Source organism: Oncorhynchus clarkii, chromosome 1 (assembly GCF_045791955.1).
Source record: "Oncorhynchus clarkii lewisi isolate Uvic-CL-2024 chromosome 1, UVic_Ocla_1.0, whole genome shotgun sequence".
NCBI lineage: Eukaryota > Metazoa > Chordata > Actinopteri > Salmoniformes > Salmonidae > Oncorhynchus > Oncorhynchus clarkii.
The window spans coordinates 18,308,952-18,330,732 of record NC_092147.1 but is presented as its reverse complement, the minus strand read 5'-3'; the positions used below and the strand labels follow the sequence as shown (position 1 = coordinate 18,330,732).

Genomic DNA, 21,781 nt, shown 5'->3' with positions numbered 1-21,781 from the left:
GTACCTTCTGCGCCTGACTCCGCACCCACTACGCCTAAGTGCGTAACATAGAGTGGCCATTTATGGTGCACCTGTGTAATGATCAAGATGTTTAATCAGCACCTGTCAGGTGGATTGAATATCTTGGCAAAGGAGAAATGCTCACTAACAGGGATATAAACACATTTGTGCACAACATTTGAGGGAAATAAGCTTTTTGTGTGAATGGAACATTTCTGGGATTTTTTATTTCAGCTTATGATACATGGAACCAAGACTTCACATGTTGCATTTTATATTTTTGTTCACTGTATGATCTTCAATAGATATTGTATCTGTAGATCGTCTACAGAGGAAAAACAAACACATCAATACTACGAATCAAATATGTTCTCTCATATTTTATATTACACACCTTTTTCTCATGAGTTCTGTCAAACATTTTGTTGGTTAGATCTGGTTATCAAAGGGTTCGGAAGCCAATTACAATTATGGTTTCACAGATGAGAAAATGGTAAGCAAGATTGAGGACAAAAACAGAAATTAGGACAGGGAGGTGTCTCTTTTCAGGTGTACTTAGTGTGTGTGTGTATGTATGAGATGTCTGGTCTGAACTACCTGATTGGGTCTGAGGCTTTGGGCAAGGCGCTGCAGACGTTCTGCACCACAGAACCCGTCATGTCTGCTTCCCATGGGAGTAGCATCTGTATGTGGATAAACACACACATATATGTAAACACACACTGGAAAAGCACACACATAGTGTCCTCAGAAAGTATTCAAACCCCTTGAATTTTTCCAATTTTGTTGTTACAGCCCAAAATGTCAAAGGGAGTCAATTTTGATTTTTGTGTCACTGGCCTACACACAATATCCCATAATGTCAAAGGGGTATGTTATCATTCTTTTTTTATATATATCAAAAAATAGAAGCTAAAATGTCTTGAGTCAATAAGTATTCAACTCTAAAAACCTAATTCCACTTTGACATTATGGGGTATTGTGTATAGGCAAGTGGTCAAAATACTCAATTGAATCTATTTTAATTTCAGGATGTAACACTAAATGTGGAAAAAGTCAAGAGGTGTGAATACTTTCTGAAGGGACTGTATTTTCAAGCATAGTGGTGGCTGCATCATGTTATGGGTATGCTTGAAATCATTAAGGACTGGGAAGTTTTTCAGGATAAAAAATAAACAGAATGGTGCTCGGCACATGCAAAATCCTAGAGGAAAACCTGGTTCAGTCTGCTCTCCACCAGACACTGGGAGATGAATGCACCTTTCAGCAGGACAATAACCAAAACCACAAGGCCAAATCTACACTTTAGTTGCATACCAAGAAGACAGTAAATGTTCCTGAGTGGACAAGTTACAATTTTGAATTAAATCTGCTTGAAAATCTATGGCAAGACTTGAAAATGGTTGTCTAGCAACGATCAACAACCAATTTGACAGAGCTTGAAGAATTTTGAAAAGAATCATCGACAAATATTGTACAATCCAGGTCTGCAAAAAGGTGATTCTATATATTTCTGTATTTCCTTTTCAAAAAATGTACATTTCTAAAAATAGGTCTACATTGTCATTATGGGGTATTGTGTTTAGATGGGTGAGAGAGAAAAAATATGTTATCCATTTTGAATTCAGGCTGTAACACAACAAAATGTGAAAAAAGTCAAGGGGTATGAAAACTTTCTAAAGGCACTGTACGTTAACATATACTAACTACTGTCTAAACACACAAACACATGCACAAATACACAGTAACAAGATGGTGCCGGGTGGAGGGCTGCCGTCTTATCGGCTCTTAACCAACCATGCTATTTTTTTATTTTTTTGTGTTGTACTTGTCCTCTTGCTCAGTTGTGCACCGGGGCCTCCCACTCCTCTTTCTATTCTGGTTAGGGCCAGTTTGCAATGTTCTGTGAAGGGAGTAGTACACAGCGTTGTATGAGATCTTCAGTTTCTGCGCAAATTTCTCGCAAGGAAATTCCTTCATTTCTCGAAACAAGAATAGACTGACGAGTTTCAAAAGAAAGTTATTTGTTTCTGGCCATTTTGATTCTGTTATTGAAACCACAAGTGCTGATGCTCCAGATATTCAACTAGTCCAAAGAAGGCCAGTTTTATTGCTTCTTTAATTAATCATCACAACAGTTTTAGTCAACAGTCATTTACAACATTAACAATGTCTACACTGTTTTCTGATCAATTTGATGTTAATTTAATGAACACATTTTTTTTGCTTTTCTATCAAAACAAGGACATTTCTAAGTGACCCCAAACTTTTGAACGGTAGTGTATATGAATGCAGCTGACAATGTATTAAAGCCATTGGACGCAGATTATCATAGCACACTATGCTTTAATAGAGGCGTCAGGTTCAGTTCACATCACTGTATTCTGTATCAGAAAGTAGGCTGGCCCTCCATGAGGTCTCGTCGATTGATGCATTGCACAATTTTTGTTTCTAAAGCCCTCGTACACAAACTTCCACCGGACCTTACTTCACTGTGAACCTACAGACGTACGAGCTACCTTACCCGGTCTCAGTGATGGCTAGCTCTGTAGATCCCTTCAATCTCCACTGAGTTAGGTAAATCTGCTGTAGTATTTTTGCACCTCAGTGGTGTAATAATCTCATACTCTATAAAATTGGATGTTTTGGTAAGGAAAACTTTGAAAACTGATTATCATATGAGGTATTTGAACTTGGAGGACTGAGGACAAAATCCTGAACAAAACACACAAAATACATAACATTTTATGAAAATCATTGCTTTTCCAGCAATACACTAGCTTCAGAAATGTGTTGTTACAGCCTGAATTTAAAATGGATTAAATGCAGCTTTTCTTGCCACTGTTCTACACACAATACTCCATAATGTCAAAGGGGATTCTTTTTTACTAATTAATTAAAAATGAGAAGGTGAAATGTATTGGGTCAATAAGTAATCCACCCCTTTGTTATGGCAAGCCTAAATACGTTCAGCAGGACAAATGTGCTTAATAAGTCATAAATTGCAATAATAGTGTTTAACATGATTTTTGAATGACTACCTCATCTCTGTGCCTCTAAACATACAATTATCTGTAAGGTCCCTCAGTCGAGCAGTGAATTTCAAACACAGATTCAACCACAAAGACACGGGAGGATTTCCAATGCTTTGCTAAGAAGGGCCCCTGTTGGTAGATGGGAGGCTGCCAATCGTGACTTTAAAACAGATACAGAGTTTAATGGCTGTGATAGGAGAAAACTGAGGATGGATCAAGAACATTGTAGTTACTCCACAATACTAACCTAATTGACAGAGTGAAAAGAAGGAAGCCTGTACAGAATAAAAAATATTCCAAAACATGCAACAAGACACTAAAGTAATACTGCAGAAAATGTGGCAAAACAATTCATTTTGGGCCTGAATACAAAGTGTTATGTTTGGGGAAAATCCAATGTAACACATTACTGAGTACCACTCTCCATATTTTAAAGCATAGTTCTGGCTACATCATGTTATGGGTATGCTTGTAATCATTAAGGACTGGGGAGTTTTTCAGGATAAAAAAAATGGAATGGAGCAAAATACATATTTCTACAAAGTATTGACTCGGGGGTGTTAATACTACTGTCAATTTGATATTTCTGTATTACATTTTAAATTTTTAGCTAACATTTCTAAAAACATGCTTTCACTTTGTCATTCTGGGGTACTGTGTGTAGATGGCTAAGAAAATAAATCTACGTAGTCCATTTTGAGTCAGGCTGTAACACAACTACATTTGGAATAAGTCAAGGGGTATGAATACTTTCTGAAGGCACTGCACAGTGCATTCGGAAAGTATTCAGATCCCTCAAAATGTTATACATTTTGTTTCGTTACAGCCTTATTCTAAAATTGATTAAATAGTTTCCCCCCCCCCTCTCTCACTAATCTACACACAATACCCCATAATGTCAAAGCAAAAACAGGTTTGTAGAAGTTTTTGCACATTTATACAAATAAAACAAGTTAATATCACATTTACATAAGTATCAGACCCTTTACTCAGTACTTTGTTTAAGTAGCTTTGGCAGTGATTACAGCCTCGAGTCTTCTTGGGTATGACACTACAAGCTTGGCACACCTGTATTTAGGGAGTTTCTGCCATTCTTCTCTGCAGATCCTCTCAAGCTCTGTCAGGTTGGATGGGGAGCGTTGCTGCACAGCTATTTTCAGGTCTCTCCAGAGATGTTCAATCAGGTTCAAGTCCGGGCTCTGGCTGGGCCGCTCAAAGACATTCAGAGACTTGTCCTGAAGCCACTCCTGTGTTGTCTTGGCTGCGTGCTTAGGGTTGTTGTCCTGTTGGAAGGTGAACCTTCACCCCAGTCTGAGGATCTGAGTGCTCTGGAACAGGTTTTCTTTAAGGATCTCTCTGTACTCGATCCTGTTTAGTCTCCCAGTGCATGCAGCTGAAAACATCTCACACAGCATGATGCTGCCATTACCATGCTTCACTGTAGGGATGGTGCCAGGTTTCCTCCAGACGTGACACTTGGCACTCACAGAAAGAGTTCAATCTTGTTTTTCTTGAGTCTTTGGGTGCCTTTTGAGTCTTTGGGTGCCTTTTGGCAAACTCCAAGTGGACTGTTATTTGCCTTTTAGTGAGGAGCGGCTTCCGTCTGGCCACTCTACCATAAACTTCTTCCATTTAAGAATGATGGAGGCCACTGTGTTCTTGGGGACCTCAATGCTGCAGAAATGTTTTTGTACCCTTACCCAGATCTGTGCCTCAACACAATCATGTCTCGGAGTTCTACGGACAATTCCCTCTACCTCATGACTTGGTTTTTGCTCTGACATGCACTGTCAACCGTGGGACCTCATTTCAGCAGATGTGCCTTTCCAAATCATGTCAAATCAATTAAATTTACCATAGGTGGACTCCAATCAAGTTGTAGAAACATCTGAAGAGTGGTCAGTGGAAACAGGATGCACCTGAGCTCAATTTCAATTCTCATATTAAAGGATCTGAATGCTTATGTAAAAAAGGTATTTCTGTTTTTTGTGTAAAATACATTTGCAAAAATTCAAAAAATAGTTTTTCGGTTTATCATTATGTGGTTTTGTGTGTAGATTGCTGTCACGTTCTGACCTTTATTTCCTTTGTTTTGTATTTATTTAGTATGTTCAGGGCGTGAGTTGGGTGGGCAGTCTGTTTGTTTTTCTATGTTTTGGGGTATTTCTATGTTTCGGCCTAGTATGGTTCTCAATCAGAGGCAGGTGTCATTAGTTGTCTCTGATTGAGAATCATACTTAGGTAGCCCTGGTTTCACTGTGTGTTTGTGGGTGATTGTTCCTGTCTCTGTGTTTTGCACCAGACAGGGCTGTTTTTGGTTTTCCACGTTTGTTGTTTTGTAGCGTTCGTGTTTATCCTTTTTGTTATTAAACATGAATCAATATAATCACGCTGCTTTTTGGTCCGCCTCTACTTCACCACAAGAAGACCGTTACAGTTGCAGAGGATTTTATTTTATTTAAATCTAGAAAAAAACTCTGAGTGGGTTTACCTGAAGATCAAACCAATTCCTGGCTAAAGAATGATTTCATAAAACTGAAACACTGTGCTATGCTCAGCTACTGTCACGTTCTGACCTTGGTTCTTTTGTTATGTCTTTGTTTTAGTATGGTCAGGGCGTGAGTTGGGTGGGTTGTCTATGTTCCTTTTTCTATGATTTGGGATTTCTGTGTTTGGCCTGGTATGGTTCTCAATCAGAGGCAGCTGTCATTCGCTGTCCCTGATTGAGAACCATACTTAGGTAGCCTGGTTTCACTTTTGAGTGGTGGGTGATTATTTTCCATGTCAGTGTTTGTTCCACACGGGACTGTTTCGTTTGTTTCATTTATTCACGTTGTTATTTTGTTTTCAGTGTTCTATTAAAAGTAAGCAATATGAACACATACCACGCTGTGCATTGGTCCTCCGATCCTTCCTACTACTCCTCTTCTGACGAAGAGGAGGAGGACAATCGTTACAGCTACAGAGTAGACCAGAACCCTCAGTCACCAGACATATTTTTTTGATCCTATAGGACAGGTATTCCCAAACTGGGGTATGCACAATACCGTCAGGGGTACGCCAAATAAAAATGTGATTTAAAATGATTATTTGTCAAATACAGGTAGCCTAGTCAAATAATTAACATCCAATCACATTAACCGTTACTCTCTCGTGGGAAACCTTCACACTTGCTCAGACATTTAGAAATTAAACATGACAATTGAAAAAATAAGCCATGGGAGGTTTTTGAGCGAGAATAAAGACGACTTTCGAGTATGCAGACATGTATAAAAGCAACAGATACAGTACCTTTAATAAGAAGGGGCTAGAAGCGTCTTATATGGTGAGCTACCGAGTGGCTAGGACAGGCAAGCCCCGTACTATTGTGTAGGACTTAATTCTTCCTGCTGCCGCAGATATGGCTGGGACAATGCTGGGGGAAAAGGCCCAAAAAACTATACAGACAATGTCTTCATCAAACAACACTGTTTCACAACGCATCAGTAACATGGCAGGAGATGTTTTGAAACAATTACTGCTTCGCATACAAGCCAGTGAATTATATGCGTTACAGCTGGATGAGTCAACAGACATGGCGGGCCTGGCACAGCTCCTGGTACATGTCTGTTACGTTTACGAGGGGGGGGGGGGGGGGGGGGGGGGTAATTAAGGAGATCATCCTCTTCTGCAAACCACTGGAAACCAGGACAACATGAGAGGATATTTTTAAAGTACTGGACAGCTTTGTGACATCAAATGGACTTTGGTGGTCAAGATGTGTTGGTATCTAAACTGATGGCGCAAAAGCCATGACAGGGAGACATAGTGAAGTGGTAATGCTCGTGCAAGCAGATGCTCCCGACGCCACTTGGGTACACTGCAGCATCCACCGAGAGGCTCTTACTGCCAAGGGAATGCCTGACAGCATGAAAGATGTTTTGGACACTACAGTGAAAATGGTTAACTTTGTTAAAGCGAGGCCCCTGAAATCTTGTGTATTTTTTGCACTATGCAATGACATGGGCAGCGACCATGTAATGCTTTTACAGCATGTGCTGGTTATCAAGGGGCAAAGTATTGACACGCTTTTAAAAATTGAGAGACGAGCTTAAAGTTTACTTTACTGACCATAATTTTCATGTCTGACCGCTTGCATGATGACAAGTTTCTCACATGACTGGCCTATCTGGGTGATTGGGCTCTTTCCTATCTGCATTAACAAGGACAACACACAGGTCTTTCCATCAATGTATGATTTTTTGTGTGCAAATTAACTCAAGTTTACGGACAATGTCAAATGTCATATAGCGAAGCACCTGAATGAGCTGGGTGTGCAATTACACAGGTACTTTCCTGAAACGGAAACACAAACAACTGGATTTGTTATCCCTTTCATGCCCTGCCTCCAGTCCACTTACCGATATCTGAACAAGAGAGCCTCATCGAACAGAACAGGGCTGCGCTCAGAGTTTCTTGCCTTGGCAAATCGTGCTGTTAAGACACTGATGTCCTTTGCAACCACGTACCTATGTGAGAGTGGATTCTCGGCCCTCACTAGCATGAAAACTAAATACGGGCACAGACTGTGTGTGGAAAATGATTTAAGACTGAGACTCTCTCCAATACAACCCAACATTGCAGAGTTATGTGCATCCTTTCAAGCACACCCTTCTCATTAACCTGTGGTGAGTTATTCACTATTTTCGATGAACAAAGATGGCTAAATAAAGAGCAAAATTATTGATTATTATTATATTATTATTTGTGCCTTGGTCCTATAAGAGCTCTTTGTCACAACCCGGCTTGTGGGAAGTGATCCCACAAGCCGGGTTGTGACAAAAACTCACACTCATTCTTATGTTTAATAAATGTATCGTATAGTGTGTGTGGCAGGCTTACAATGATGCCAAAAAACAACATTTGAGAGTGCGCTGACCCTGGTGCTAGAGGAGGTTGAATGTTTGAAGGGGTACGGACCTATAAAAAGTTTGGGAACTACTTTTATAGGAGAACTTGGCCACATCCCCTGAATGTGCTGATGGAAATGTTCTATCATTGTCACAGAGTAATTTGCTAAAAGTAGTCTGCCTGAGACATTCTTCCATGGTGGGCTACAAATTATGTCATTAAGCATGGCCAGGAGATAACACTGGGGGGGGGGGGTTCAAGACCTGAAATGTGGTCTCTGGGTATTTCCCAACACGGATTCTTCATGCGAAATTCCTTGAAGGGACTGAATTCAGTCTGAGTCCGGATGCAATTCAACTAGAGGACTGTCCCTTTACAACACACAAGGTGAACAACGTTCAAAGCACTGTGTGAGGACTGCCCATGTTTCGAATAGATCTTAAAACCAAAATGCCTTGACACATCTGGAGTACATATTCTTCTTCACTGTTGTTTTTCTGTGATTATTCACTTACAATCAGAACTAGAGACTTTGTCATCTGCTTGCTTGCAGGGTGTGGGCTGAGTGAACCTCTTAACTAATCACACACAGAGCGGAAGGAGCGCCAGCATGGTGAATGACAGAGCCCCAGAGAGCATGGGAAATGCTCGATAGTTACCCCTCTCTCACACCACGGTGGTGTGACTTCAAAAGAGAGGTCACATGACATGGGGTAGCCACAGAGCGCTCACAAACAGGCACACTCGGACACTCCTTTCTCTGGTATTTTTTTACTTTGGGTTGTCTGCTTCTCCTCTTTCAGCACTCCATACAGCATGGGGACTTGTCAGTACTAGCCTGCCCCCACCTCTCTATCTCCTCACTGCACTCATACACACAGGCACGCTCTGACACACACATACACACACACACACACACACTTCAAAAGGCTACTCTAATCCAAGCCACTGGAGATAATCTCAATGCTTTATGACTCCATGGATGGGTGGTAAAACTTCCTCCATAGTGTCTTCTTTATTAGCTTGTGATGAGCTTGGCCTTCAGTTTGTCTGTTTGTCTGTCTGTCAGGAGGGATGTGTTTCTAAAGGCCTATTTACAAACAAACCTGGGCTGTCCCATGTCTGGGGACCAGGAGACCTTCAACCTTATCCAACCTCAAGTTCAGATGTCAACCACAGGCAGTTACTGTTGTACAAAATGGCCACATTACCTCATTACATTACCTCATTTTTTACATTCAGCATCACTCCGTGAAGCGAAATATAGTATTCTTTCTAACAAAGATATCGACATACAGTATATTTCAGGATGTTGTGTATCCCTGGAAATAATCAAATATCATGTAAACATTACAGTTTTGAAAACAGCGCTTTTCAAAAAAAGGGTAAGGGCAGATGCATAAAAATATGCCCCACCTCAGATAAACTGATATCGCGTCTATATGATGCTTTTCTAACTGTTAGCACACCTTCTACAGATGCCATCAAGGCAAAATGGGAGGAAGAACTAAGGACTGACATCTCGGTGGCAGACTGGGAAGAGAGCTTGGAGTATATCCACACATGCTCCATTAATTCCAGACATCGTCTCATACAATTCAAGGTATTACACAGATTACACTATTCCAACACTAAACTGCATAGGATATTTCCTGACACATCCCCTACATGTGATAAATGTCAGGCTGCGCAGGGTACACTACTCCACTGCTTTGCCCTATGCTCTAGCTTGCATGGTTATTGGTGTGGAATTTTTGGGATCCTCTCTGAAGTTTTGGAGACTTCAATAGATCCAGACCCGCTTCTGATAATCCTGGGAGTATCTGAGTCCCTAAACGGATTAACCAACCCCCAAAAACAACTAATCTCGTACGGTCTCATCTCGGCAAAAAAACGAATCTTGTTGCTTTGGAAAAGGAGGGAAGCGCCCTCTACCAAATTATGGCTCAGTGAATTGGCAAACACTGTACACTTAGAAATAATTAGATATATTCTGAACAATAAATTATCAACATTTGATCAAATCTGGCAGCCTTTCCTCTCCTACTTGGACGAGTCGGCGCTGTGAAGTTGTACTTATTAACGCACTCTCAATTGTAATATTTTAATCTACCATTGGGCAGCATGTGCTGGCCCTGCCACCCGAGCAGTTGGGGGGGGGGGGGGGGGGGGATAGGGGGGACATCTTCCCTCTTTCTTTCTACGTGTCCTCGTTTGGTATGTCGTGTTTTGTATTATTTGTTTCGTACCCAGAACTCTGGGTCTTGTTGTTCCTGTATGCTCTTTTATGTTTAGATAAGAATTGTATACCTGTATACCATTTGTGCGTGTGTTCAATAAAAAATATTTGAAACATAAAAAAAGGGTAAGGGCTAAACCTAACCCAAGTGTGGGGTAAGTTGAGCCGCGGGATAGGGTAAGTTAAGCTGCCTACAAATTTCTGTACTTAATGAAAAACTACCACTACCTTTTAAAACCATGTCTACCTTTAGTTCCCAAACACAATGCAACACAATCACAATACATTTTTGTCTTTTAATAATTTTAAGCATATTTTATCAAAAACACCTAACGTACACTTTGTACTTTTTTTAGAACAATTTTAACATAGGCCAGGCCCTGTTGTTACCTCATATCCCAGCGATAATGCCTTGCATTAGGCCTGCGAAGAAAACACTTCAATTTACTCAACTTGCCATTGGCTCAATTTATCCCATGGCCATGGCTCAACTTACCCCAAGGCAAACATTTTGACTATATTAGTCCACAAAGGTACATGGGTGCACTTTCATGCTAGTTTAGGACCTCATATTGGACCTCATATCGAAGCTTATAGAGACCACAACTTATGTATAGAACTAAAATGATCTACTTTGGTTTTACATACAAGCATCATGAAACCTCTACACAACAAAATAATTTGGCTTGATGAAAATCAGATTATTTTACCTAACTTGCTAACACTTTCTCCATGTGGTTTCTTCCTTCTCAGACTCAATGAAATGAAGACCTCTTCCTAAATATTTGGTCAAATGATTAATTGTGTCTATGGTTTACTAGAAACAAAGATGGCTCAAGTTACCCTTTGGCTCAACTTACCCCACTCTCCCCTACTGATATAACACTCCATCTGTCTCAATCAGTTACACTGTGTTTCAATGAAATATCACATACCATATAACTTCCTGCTTATACTGTATACAAGTGTATAAAAGTACAGAACATTGTCTACAACCAGCATCAGCAAACCTCTAAAATCTACAGTTTGTCTTTGGGCAATTTTAGGGGAGGGGGAGACAAAAACCTTGAGAAGACTCCATCACAAGCAGGGGGTCTTGGCTTTGTGTGCGTAATATTGTTCCACCTCTTTCCTGGAATTAATCTAACTGACACGCACACGCGCGCGCACACACACACACACACACACACACACACAGGATGACAGCTTTCCAATGAGTGCCACCTGGCCAAACCTCTCAGATGGGGTCCTAATATAATATCGCTATGGGAACCAGCTCCAAGGGTTCACAGCCCTGGGAGGATGCCAGGTCACCTGACACTCCTCCTCCTCCTTCCTCACACCAGCTCAGGTTTTTCTTCTCTTTGGCTGGAGCTCTGAGTGAGTCTCCACCTCCTCCCACCCCCCAGAGCTCCATAAGAGGACTCTGCTGTTAACCCGTCAACCCTTTCTGCTCTAAAGAGCACAGGGATAAACTGTATCACTGACCCATGTAACCCCGGCTCACAGCCTACTGGTTTAAGGCTTTAGACTGGGTTAGGCTAAAAGGAAAGATAGGGAACCATTGACAGTCATTAGTCTGGCCCTGGAGCAGGATCCTATCTACTGATCTGGCCTGGTTTTGTGTGATAAGGAGTAGAGAGGCATCAGGCCATGGCATTGACCATTAGTCCATTTCATCTGAACATGATGTCATAAAATACAGTGCATTCGAAAAGTATTCAAACCCCCTCACTTTTTCCACATTTTGTTACATTACAGCCTTATTCTATAATGGACTAAATAATTTTTCCCTCATCAATCTACACACAATATCCTACAATGAGAAATGGAAAACAGGTTTTTAGTCATGTTTGCAAATGTATTGCAAATAAATTATTCAGACACTTTTCTATGAGACTCAAAATTGAGCTCAGGTGCATCCTGTTTCCATTGGTCAAACTTGAGATGTTTCTACAACTTGATTGGAGTCCACCTGGGGTAAATTCAATTGATTGGACATGATTTGGAAAGGCACAAACCTGTCTATATAAGGTCCCACAGTTGATAGTGCATGTCAAAGAAAAAAAAACAAGCCATGAGGTCGAAGGAATTGTCCGTAAAGCTCTGAGACAGGATTGTGTTGAGGCACAGATCTGGGGAAGGGTACCAATGTCTGCAGCATTGAAGGTCCCAAAGAACACAGTGGCCTCCATCATTCTTAAATGGAAGAAGTTTGGAACCACCAATACTCTTCCCAGAGCTGGCCACCCAGCCAAACTGAGCAATCTGGGGAGAAGGGCCTTGGTCAGGGAGGTGACCAACAACCGGACGGACGGTCGCTGACCGAGCTCCAGAGTTCCTCTGTTGGGAGAACCTTCCAGAAGTACAACCATCTCTGCAGCACTCGGCCAATCAGGCCTTCATGGTAGAGTGGACAGACGGAAGCCACTCCTCAGTAAAAGGCACATGACAGCCCGCTTGGAGTTTTCCAAAAGGGCACCTAAAACATGAGAAACAAGATTCTCTTGTCTGATGAAACCAAGATTGAACTCTTTGTCCTGAATGCCAAGTGTCACGTGTGGAGGAAACCTGGCACCATCCCTATGGTGAAGCGAGGTGGTGGCAGCATCAGCGGCAGGGACTGGGAGACTAGTCGGGATCGAGGGAAAGATGAACAGAGCAAAGTACAGAGAGATCCTTGATGAAAACCTGCTCCAGAGCCCACAGGTCCTCAGGGATGGGTTCACCTTCCAATTTCTAAAAAACTGTTTTTGCTCTGTCATTATTGGGTATTGTGTGTAGATTGATGAGGGGAAAAAACATTTCATCAATATTAGAATAAGGCTGAAACGTAACAAAAAGTGGAAAAGGTGAAGTGGTCTGAAAACTTTCAGAATGCACTGTATGTCATCCTAACCTTTGGTAAATGAGTTCATTGTCTGATTATAGGTTAATATTCATTTCTTTATTCCAAAAATGAGGAAGGGTGGATACACACACGTGACGGAATAGGAGAGATATTTTGAGAATCGTTTGAAATAGACCATTATCATTTTGGGGAAGCATTATAGCCATTAAAGGCCCAGTGCAGTCAAATTGATTTTCCTGTGTTTTATATATGTCAATATGAGGTTGCAATAATACTGTGAAAGTTGTGAAAATGGTGATAATGCCATTTTAGTGTAAGAGCTGTTTGGAAAGATCACCTGAAATTTCAGCTTGTTTTGCATGGGTGGAGTTTTGGCCTGCCTGGCGACATCACCAGGCGCTATGAGTTAATAGACCAATAACAAAGAGAGTTTCAAACTTCACTGCCAATAACAGCTAGTTTTCGCGTTACATATCTCTCCCATTAGACCATTTTTGACAGCTTTAGTTGAAAACAATCACAGTAAGGTACTTAATATCAAATCATCTCTGTGTAAAAATTGAGATAAAAACAGCTGCATTGGACTGTTTTAACATACACTTGAGAAGAACATTCATTAGATGTTCAACAGTCCTCTCTTACCCATGTCGTCCTCATGGTAGATGATGGAGTGGTGTTGTGTGGGCTGGCTGGTGTATCTGTGGACAGGCTCTATGTAATACGTCCCATTGGCTGTGAGGACAGAACCCTCAAACTGGCCCTGGATGACCGAGCCGTGACAGGAAGATCCCTTCTCATCTGGTGAGAGACAGACAGGTGGGAGTTAGCGAGAGATGGAGGGGGGAGAGAGACTGATAGGCAGATTGAGGGGAGGCAGGCTACAATATGTTGGATTATAAAGCCACGAATCCCTGAAGTGTCATACACCTTCAAGTTCTCCAGAATATAGATGGGAGAGGTCTGCTGTACTTGATATCTTTTCAGAGAAGACTTCAAAAGGCTCTGTAAATCCCGTCGTGTCTCGCCTCAAACGCAACCGGAAGGTCCTAAAGTAAACAATCGTGTGACACAAAGCACCAAGAGTGAAGCAAACATTGAAAGATGTTTTGACAATTACAGTGCCTTGCGAAAGTATTCGGCCCCCTTGAACTTTGCGACCTTTGCCACATTTCAGGCTTCAAACATAAAGATATAAAACTGTATTTTTTTGTGAAGAATCAACAACAAGTGGGACACAATCATGAAGTGGAACGACATTTATTGGATATTTCAAACTTTTTTAACAAATCAAAAACTGAAAAATTGGGCGTGCAAAATTATTCAGCCCCCTTAAGTTAATACTTTGTAGCGCCACCTTTTGCTGCGATTACAGCTGTAAGTCGCTTGGGGTATGTCTCTATCAGTTTTGCACATCCTGAGACTGAAATTTTTTCCCATTCCTCCTTGCAAAACAGCTCGAGCTCAGTGAGGTTGGATGGAGAGCATTTGTGAACAGCAGTTTTCAGTTCTTTCCACAGATTCTCGATTGGATTCAGGTCTGGACTTTGACTTGGCCATTCTCACACCTGGATATGTTTATTTTTGAACCATTCCATTGTAGATTTTGCTTTATGTTTTGGATCATTGTCTTGTTGGAAGACAAATCTTCGTCCCAGTCTCAGGTCTTTTGCAGACTCCATCAGGTTTTCTTCCAGAATGGTCCTGTATTTGGCTCCATCCATCTTCCCATCAATTTTAACCATCTTCCCTGTCCCTGCTGAAGAAAAGCAGGCCCAAACCATGATGCTGCCACCACCATGTTTGACAGTGGGGATGGTGTGTTCAGGGTGATGAGCTGTGTTGCTTTTACGCCAAACATAACGTTTTGCATTGTTGCCAAAAAGTTCAATTTTGGTTTCATCTGACCAGAGCACCTTCTTCCACATGTTTGGTGTGTCTCCCAGGTGGCTTGTGGCAAACTTTAAACGACACTTTTTATGTATATCTTTAAGAAATGGCTTTCTTCTTGCCACTCTTCCATAAAGGCCAGATTTGTGCAATATATGACTGATTGTTGTCCTATGGACAGAGTCTCCCACCTCAGCTGTAGATCTCTGCAGTTCATCCAGAGTGATCATGGGCCTCTTGGCTGCATCTCTGATCAGTCTTCTCCTTGTATGAGCTGAAAGTTTAGAGGGACGGCCAGGTCTTGGTAGATTTGCAGTGGTCTGATACTCCTTCCATTTCAATATTATCGCTTGTACAGTGCTCCTTGGGATGTTTAAAGCTTGGGAAATATTTTTGTATCCAAATCCGGCTTTAAACTTCTTCACAACAGTATCTCGGCCCTGCCTGGTGTGTTCCTTGTTCTTCATGAGGCTCTCTGCGCTTTTAACGGACCTCTGAGACTATCACAGTGCAGGTGCATTTATACGGAGACTTGATTACACACAGGTGGATTGTATTTATCATCATTAGTAATTTAGGTCAACATTGGATCATTCAGAGATCCTCACTGAACTTCTGGAGAGAGTTTGCTGCACTGAAAGTAAAGGGGCTGAATAATTTTGCACGCCCAATTTTTCAGTTTTTGATTTGTTAAAAAAGTTTGAAATATCCAATAAATGTCGTTCCACTTCATGATTGTGTCCCACTTGTTGTTGATTCTTCACAAAAAAATACAGTTTTATATCTTTATGTTTGAAGCTTGAAATGTGGCAAAAGGTCGCAAAGTTCAAGGGGGCCGAATACTTTCGCAAGGCACTGTATATGCTCAATCGGAAAGGCAATGAAACAGAAGCTCCTGGGCTTGTGTCCAGTACCTGAGAAAAGCTCTGAAGTCCAGCTGCAGTGTCTGGTCCTGAGGCTGGGTCTCTCGTTTGGCACGCCGGTGTCTCCTGTGTAAGGCCTCACGATCATAAGACAAGCCTTCGTAATGCCTTATGAACGGGCTAATACCATTCAGAGCTCCTAGAGAAGTTGACAGAAATGACACTGGAAAGTTAATATACAGTGGCTTTATCTTGTCTGGTGTGAGAACTGTGTTAACCTGCTTTGTTAACCTGCTTTGTAAATCAAAAATATTTTCCAGATAACTGCACAAACAATGCTTAAAAGACTTCTTAACAGCTTCTACCCCCAAGCCATAAGACTGCTGATGTCACGCCCTGACCTTAGTTATCTATGTTTTCTTTATTATTTTGGTTAGGTCAGGGTGTGACAAGGGTGGTTGGTTTAGTTTTTGTCCTGTCTAGGTGTTTTTGTCCTGTCTAGGGTTTTTTGTATATCTATGGGGTTTTAGTATGTCTAGGTATATGTAGGTCTATGGTGGCCTGAATTGGTTCCCAATCAGAGACAGCTGTTTATCATTGTCTCTGATTGGGGATCCTATTTAGGTTGCCATTTTCCATTTGGGTTTTGTGGGTTATTGTCTATGTGTAGTTGCATGTCAGCACGAGTTGGTTATAGCGGCACGTTAGTTGTTTCAGTGTTCTTCATTAAATAAAAGAAGAATGTATTCCAATCACGCTGCGTCTTGGTCTCCTCGTTATGACGAATGGGTCAGCTGAACAGCTCATCAAATGGATACCCAGACTATTTACATTGAACCCCTTATTTTATTCTTATCTATTACTATGTTTAGCACTGACTCGCTTGCACAGGCTCGATGTACAATCACTGGACTAACCTCACACTCAAAACACACACGCACACACATGCATATTGACACTACACACACACATACATTCACATTCCTTCACACTCTTCACATACACTGATGTTACTCTCTGTTTATTATCTATGCATAGCCACTTTACCCCTACCTACATGTACATGTTGCCTCAATTACCTTGACTAACCCGTACCCCTCCGCTACCCCTTGTATATAGCCTCGTTATTGTTATTTTATTGTGTTACTGTTTTTCCCTTTAGTTTTTTTAGCACATTTTCCATACTTTTTAAAAACTCTGCATCGTTGGTTAAGATCTCGTAAGTAAGAATTTCACACCTGTTGTATTTGGCGCATGTGACAAATAAAAATGTGATTGATTTGATAATATAACAACGTTTGAGAGGGACAAAACAAACAATATCTATAGATAAATGACCTACTGCAGGGAAGTGATGCATGGAACTGAGGCTTACTTTGTGTAGAGGCAGGCATTTTTTAATGTTCTCATCCATTTCAACTTTGCCATTCAGATTGATTTAGATTGTGTTATAAATATCAGGCATTTCCCTCTTTCTAGTAGGACAGCAGATAAAAGTGACATATTTCATCATAACAACAACTTCCCCATTATCGTGCTACATTCTTTTCTCATTTGTCAAAGAACATGCCAAACAGATAGTCAGGGGCTTACACACACTGTCCATATAACACTCACACAAAGCTTCCATAGAGAATATCTCATATATCTAATCAAACAAAACACAGCATCAACAAGACAGGAGGCCTTTGTAGCAATGTAGTCCTATGTGTTTGTTGGCCATTGCATTACACAGAGGACAAGTTCAGGCAGATCCCCTGTCTTGTCTGATAGTTCCAAGCTAAGGGTAGGCCACCGAACCCCCCTGCACCGTGTGACTTGTCACACCTCAAAAATAACCTAACAACGGTGTCAAGTGTCACACAGGAAATAAAAGCCATTATACCTGCATTGGGTCCGCCCGAGTAGATAAGCAACATCAGAAGGCAGTATTGGGGTGTATTCATGATGTCTTCTGTGCTTTCTTTCTTTCTTTCTTTCTCTCTCTCTCTCTCTCTCGCTGCTTACCTGTGGTCTCCTCACTGTGGAATGTGACTAGATAGCTGCTCATGCCAGGACTTACCATTGGAAGATAGGAACACACAGTCCAAGGCAAATTCAGACTTGTTGTTATACTGTTAGGGAATCCTTTAAAATATATGCAAAAAATATGTGCAAAAAAATACCTTTACAATTCACACATGCGTATTAACACACACTTGTACATGTGTGAAATAGGACAAATATAAGCACCCACCAAATGAGTATGTATTATTTAAATATAATTAGTGAAGACGAATGTGTATTAGGGAAGTGGTTTCACAATAATGGTGTTACTGTTTCATAGAGGCAATGATAAAGGTCATAAAGTCAATTGTGGTTGGTACAGTCACCCTAACACGAATTGGGGTGAGAAGTTACCATTATCTTTATTTAGGCTAGTTGTATGAGATAATGTTAGCTGGAAACTCCCCTTGGAGACAGTGACAGACTGATTAGCCTATAAGCATACCTCCCACACAAATTAGATCTATTTGGAGAATGTTTTATAATAGACAATGTGTTATATTTTGTGGAGCAATATGGAACAAAAGTCAATATATTCTGATTGAAAGACTGTCATCAGACTTATATAAAGGGAAGTAAAAACCCATAAGTTAAAAGCAGTGCTGTCACGTGTGCTCCCTCTCCGGCCTCTAGGTCACCAGGCTGCTCATTATGGCGCACACCTGTCACCAGCGGTATGCTCGTCTAGCATAATGACACTCACCTGGACTCCATCACCTCCTTGATTACCTGCCCTTTATACAGTTGAAGTTGGAAGTTGACATACACTTAGGTTGGAGTCATTAAAACTCATTTTTCAACCACTGCACAAATTTCTTGTTAACAAACTATAGTTTTGGCAAGTCGGTTAGGGCATCTACTTTGTGCATGACACAAGTCATTTTTCCAACAATTGTTTACAGACAGATTATTTCACTTATAATTCACTGTATCACAATTCCAGTGGGTCAGAAGTTTACATACACTAAGTTAACTGTGCCTTTAAACAGCTATGAAAATTCCAGAAAATGATGTCATGTCTTTAGAAGCTTCTGATAGGCTAATTGACATAATTTGAGTCAATTGGAGGTGTACCTGCGGATGTATTTCAAGGCCTACCTTCAAACTCAGTGCCTCTTTGCTTGACATCATGGGAAAATCAAAAGAAATCAGCCAAGACCTCAGAAAAAAAATTGTAGACCTTGACAAGTCTGGTTCATCCTTGGGAGCAATTTCCAAACGCCTGAAGCTACTACGTTCATCTGTACAAACAGTAGTATGCAAGAATAAACACCACAGCCGTCATACCGCTCAGGAAGGAGATGCATTCTGTCTCCTAGAGAAGAACGTACTTTGATGCGAAAGTACAAATCAATCCCAGAACAACAGCAAAGGACCTTGTGAAGATGCTGGAGGAAACTGGTACAAAGTATCTATATCCATAAAACGATTCCTATATCGACATAACCTGAAAGGCCGCTCAGCAAGGAAGAAGCCACTGTTCCAAAACCGCCATAAAAAAAGACAGACTATGGTTTGCAACTGCACATGGGGACAAAGATCATACTTTTTGGAGAAATGTCCTCTGGTCTGATGAAACAAAAATAGAACTGTTTAGCCCTAAAGACCATTGTTATGTTTGGAGGAAAAAGGGGGGGGCTTGCAAGCCGACGAACACCATCCCAACCGTGAAGCACGGAGGTGGCAGCATCATGTTGTGGGGTACTTTGCTGCAGGAGGGTCTGGTGCACTTCACAAAATAGATGGCATCATCTCAAGACATCAGTCAGGAAGTTAAAGCTTGGTCGGCAGGTAGCCTAATGGTTAGAGTGTTGGACTAGTAACCGGAAGGTTGCAAGAGCGAATGCCCAAGCTGACAAGGTAAAAACCTGTTGTTCTGCCCGTGAATAGGGCAGTTAACCCACTGTTCCTAGGCTGTCATTGAAAATAAGAATTTGTTCTTAACTGACTTGCCTAGTTAAATAGAGGTATAATAATAATAAAATGAAGGGGTCTTCCAAATGGACAATGACCCCAAACATACTTCCAAAGTTGTGACAAAATGGCTTAAGGACAACAAAGTCAAGGTATTGGAGTGGCCATCACAAAACCCTGACCTCAACCCTTTAGAAAATTTGTGGGCAGAACTGGAAAAGTGTGTGCGAGCAAGGAGGCCTACAAACCTGACTCAGTTACACCAGCTCTGTCAGGAGGAATGGGCCAAAATTCACCCAACTTATTATGGGAAGCTTACGGAAGGCTACCTGAAACGTTTGACCCAAGTTAAACAATTTAATTAAAGGCAATGCTACCAAATTCAAATTGAGTGTATGTAAACTTCTGACCCACTGGGAATGTGATGAAAGAAATTCAAGCTGAAATAAATCATTCTCTCAACTATTATTCTCACATTTCACATTTTTAAAATAAAGTGGGGATCCTAACTGACCTAAGACAGGGAATTTTTACTAAATGTCAGGAATTGTGAAAAACTGAGTTTAAATGTATTTGGCTAAGGTGTATGTAAACTTCCGACTTCAACTGTATGTCACTCCATTTGGTTTCTTCCCCAGTCTTTATTGTTTCAGTTTCTGTATCATGTTGGTGAGCTGGTCATGTTTCTTGTTTTGTTTGTTTATTTATTAAATGTATTCACTCCCTGAACTTGCTTCCCGACCCTCAGTGTACATCGTTATAAGTGCGATACACTGAGTATACCAAACATTAGGATCACCTTCGTAATTTTAAGTTACACCACCCCCTTTTTCCCTCAGAACAGACTCAATTCATCAGGGCATGGACTCTACAAGGTGTCGAAAGCGTTCCACAGGGATTCTGGCCCATGTTGATTTCAGTGCTTCCCACAGTTGTGTCAAGTTGGCTGGATGTCCTTTGGGTGTTGGACCATTCTTGATACACACGGGAAACTGTTGATTGTGAAAAACCCAGGAGCATTGCAGTTCTTGACACACTCAAACCGGTGTGCCTGGCACCTACCATACCCTGTTCAAAGGCACTTACATATTTTGTCTTGCCCATTCAACCTCTGAATGGCACACATTGTGTATGTCTTAGTTGTCTCAAGGCTTACAAATCCTTCTTTAACCTGTCTCCTCCCCTTCATCTAAACTGATTGAAGTGCATTGAACAAGTGGCAATCAATAAGGGATCATAACTTTGACCTTGATTCACCTGGTCAGTCTGTCATTGAAAGAGCAGATGTTCCTAATATTTTGTACACCCAGTTTATAAGGAATAGGGTGCCATTTTGGATGCACACATGGATGTCACCAGTACTAATAAATGCAACCATTTGAGGGATTCTTCACGTAACTAAAACAAAAAAAGACCATCTGGGGTTTTCATAGACCTCCTTTTACTTGCAAATCCATTCATTCAATTAACAAACGTGAAAGTTTTCAGTTCAGGAAACTTCAATGGAGACATTCCCATCCCAAACGGAAAAAGGCAACCCTATGACTGGACAGAACTATGGTGCACTATCAGTCATAAAGGGTCAAAGCCAGGTTCCTATATAAGAGATTACACGCAGCAGGATAACATTTGCTTTAAATCATATTTTACTGTAATGTGTTTTCATTTGGACGTTGTTCAGTAGGCCCTGCAGTGCTGCATGACAAACTGGCTACAGCTGAGAAATGCATCTCCTCCTGCCACACTGTGATGACACAAGCCAGACACCAGCACTTCATCTGGTCTGAGGTATGCACATATAACCTCAAAATGAAAGGAGAGCTGGAAGAGTGCTAAGATAAGCACTACATATACGTACGTACCTAGAGGAGACACAGAATCGAACTGATCTACAAATCACAATTAATAAAAGTTATTGTAAATGGTAATAGATGAAGAGCAACTGCTGAACATGACGTTAACTCTTTTCATGCCAGGGACACAAAGGAGCTAGTCATGGCAGTAAGAATAGTAGCCAGACAATGTCCTGTGTCTGACACTGAAATGAAGACCTAAA

The 21,781-nt window shown here is 41.1% G+C and overlaps 1 protein-coding gene across 3 annotated transcripts in view; it reads right to left on the bottom strand.

The window, feature by feature from the left end:
* Nucleotides 1-17,797, bottom strand: part of LOC139377194 (disintegrin and metalloproteinase domain-containing protein 10) — a 58,742-nt gene extending 40,945 nt beyond the window's left edge. Inside the window, exons 1-5 of one of the 3 annotated variants that reach the window (XM_071120231.1) lie at nt 17,651-17,797; nt 15,817-15,964; nt 13,943-14,061; nt 13,658-13,813; nt 598-683 (exon numbers count right to left, since the gene is read on the bottom strand). In XM_071120231.1, the coding sequence (XP_070976332.1) occupies nt 598-683; nt 13,658-13,813; nt 13,943-14,061; nt 15,817-15,964; nt 17,651-17,711 (570 nt within the window). In that variant the 5' untranslated portion in view covers nt 17,712-17,797. Of the gene's footprint in view, nt 1-597; nt 684-13,657; nt 13,814-13,942; nt 14,062-15,816; nt 15,965-17,650 lie in introns of those variants that run through there. The other 2 variants (XM_071120303.1, XM_071120375.1) reach the window with 2 other exon arrangements.
* Between the last annotated feature and the right edge of the window lie 3,984 nt (nt 17,798-21,781).